Consider the following 2,295-nt stretch of genomic DNA (forward strand, 5'->3'; position numbering starts at 1 on the left):
CCGACGGCCCACCGGGGGTCACCCAGCAGCCACTATAGATGGGGAGAGGGGAGACTGAGGCCGACTCACACCGTGGAAGGCAGAGTTGGAAGTCACACCAGCCAGGCCGGCTCCAAAGTCGGGGTCCTCAGAGGCAGGGCGAGTCCCAGCTGCGTACAGGGTGGTGGGGCCTGGGCCTGTGGGGACAGAGAAAGGTTCACCCACTCAATGACGATTTTAAGAGAGGTACCGTTGCCATAGCCAGCCGGCTGCTCTGGGGCTGGGAGGAGCGGCCTCCCTTCCTGCTCCAGGCAAGTCTTCCCCCAGCCCTGAGATGGTGAGAAGGCCCAGCTGGGCTACAACCCACCGACCCAGGATGCCAAGGGACGGGTGCCATGCCAGTTACGCAGCAGAGGTGGGAGGGGAGCGCCCGCCTGGGGGACCTGACCCTCCACTCCCCTTGGCAAGGACAGCTTCGAGCGCGTTATCAGGCGCAGACACAAGTACCCCTGGGACCCAGGAAGAGTCTGGCTCCCGGGCGCCTGGGTCGCAGTCTGGCCGAGAGCCGTTCTGCACCGTGGTGCCACGCCTCTGCACCGGTGCCACACCGGATGCCCCGACCTGCGTCGGAATAGCTGGTCTCTGGGGCAGCGAGGTGGTGCGGCTTTGCAGGCAAGGAGCTGGTAGCTGTGTGAGCGTGGCTGCCTCTCCGGGGTTTCTGAGCCTGGAGAGAAGGGTCAGGGGGACAAGGAGGAGTGGGAGAGCAGGCCGTGTGTCCTCGTCCCACCGCTTCCTGGGGCCCCTGTCAGGGCTGCTCATCTGTCTTGGGGCTCAGTGGGCTCTGGCCAGGGGCCTTGCCTGGAGAGCAGGGTCTGTGCAGCCCGCTGGCCCTGATGCTCTGGCCTGCCATGAGCAGTGTGGCTCCAGTCTCCCGCTGTGCGAGGTTTTCTGCAAGGCTGCCACGTAGCACCCACACATCCCCCGCTGTGGGTCTTCTGGGTCCCCGATGCCTGGAGGGTGAGGGTTGGAGTCACTTTCCTCGGGTCCTCCCTGTGGCCAGGGTCCCCGCGTGGAGAATGGGAACACCCCCGACTACCACCACTCTGTAGGCCAGGGGAGGGCCAGGGGAGACGGCCACTGTCTGCAAGCCCTCCTGTGCTCCTTACCCTGCTGCTGTTGGTGGGACAGGAACACTGCGAGTCCAGGTTGCAGGCCTAGGAGGCATCACACACCCCGGCCGCGCGGGGCGGTCCCCAGGGGAGAGCCTGCGGACGGCGTGGAAGGCCGATTTCTGAGCACCACACGTCTGCGGTTTTAGTTTCCTTTTTCTCTGTCTTCTTACTTGCAATGTTCGCGAGTTTGACAGCGGAGGTTCGTATGTTACTTGTAAAGCAAAGTCCGCCGTAAACACTGTGGAAGAAGACGAACCAGACAGGAAATGAACTCAAGCTGTCACGTGCCCGCGGCGTGAACAGAAAGGAAGCCCGGAGGTGGCCTTTTCTGAGCAGTGGGGCTTGCAGTTAGGACACCCCCTGGTCCCCTCCGAGCCTGTGCCCTGACGTCGGCCCCGCGGTGCTGGCCGGGACAGCCCGGTTCCCCACCCTCCTCCCTGCCGGGCCCTGGGGCAACCATCTATTGCCTGTTCCAGGAAAGTGCCCATGTTCGGCCTGGAGGCCATCTGGAGGAACGGCCAGGTGGTGGGCCACACCCGGAGGGCCGATTTCGGGTTTGCCATTGACAAGACCATTGCCTACGGCTACATCTGCGACCCCAGCGGGAGGCCGGTGAGTCTGGCTCTCTGGCCCCGCGAGGGGAGCCTTGGTCCGAGTGAGGGTGGGGGCTGCAGGCCGGGGCCCAGCGTGGGAGGAAGGAGGGCTGAGGAGGGCATCTGTAGCTTTCCAGACAGCCCTGGCCCACCCCTGCCCTGGGCCATGGACCCCAGAGGAACCCGGGAGCCAGGCTCCCCCTGGGCCCACCTTCCTCTGCCCTCCTGCTCACCCAGACACTGTCTGGCCCAGCCAACCAAAGCTCCCCCCCTGCTCCCCCAGACACTGTCTGGCCCAGCCAACCAGGCTTGGCCCCGGCTGTGAGGGCCAGGGCGGGAGGCGCCGGTGGAGGGCGGGCAGGAGCAGGCAGCCCGGGGCCCTTCTTTGGGCCAAGTGCCAAGACAGCTCTGGATGCCAGGGCCGAAGGGGGAAGGATGGTCATGCCCCTCCAGGAGAGCCGACTGTGTGGGTCTGCCTTCGCCCTAGGCCTGGGTGAGGTTCCACCGTGGCCCAGGCCCAGAGGCGCACAGCTCGGAGAACACTGCAGAGC

The 2,295-nt window shown here is 65.6% G+C and overlaps 1 protein-coding gene across 1 annotated transcript in view; it reads left to right on the forward strand.

Annotated features, from left to right (window-relative positions):
* The window catches only part of SARDH (sarcosine dehydrogenase), a 74,221-nt gene that overhangs the window by 70,083 nt on the left and 1,843 nt on the right, over nt 1-2,295 (forward strand). Inside the window, exon 21 of the mRNA XM_006164266.3 lies at nt 1,628-1,763. Within this exon, the coding sequence (XP_006164328.1) occupies nt 1,628-1,763 (136 nt within the window). The remainder of the gene's footprint in view (nt 1-1,627; nt 1,764-2,295) is intronic.

This window comes from Tupaia chinensis, unplaced genomic scaffold, assembly GCF_000334495.1.
Source record: "Tupaia chinensis unplaced genomic scaffold, TupChi_1.0 Scaffold143602_1, whole genome shotgun sequence".
NCBI classification, from domain to species: Eukaryota; Metazoa; Chordata; class Mammalia; order Scandentia; family Tupaiidae; genus Tupaia; species Tupaia belangeri.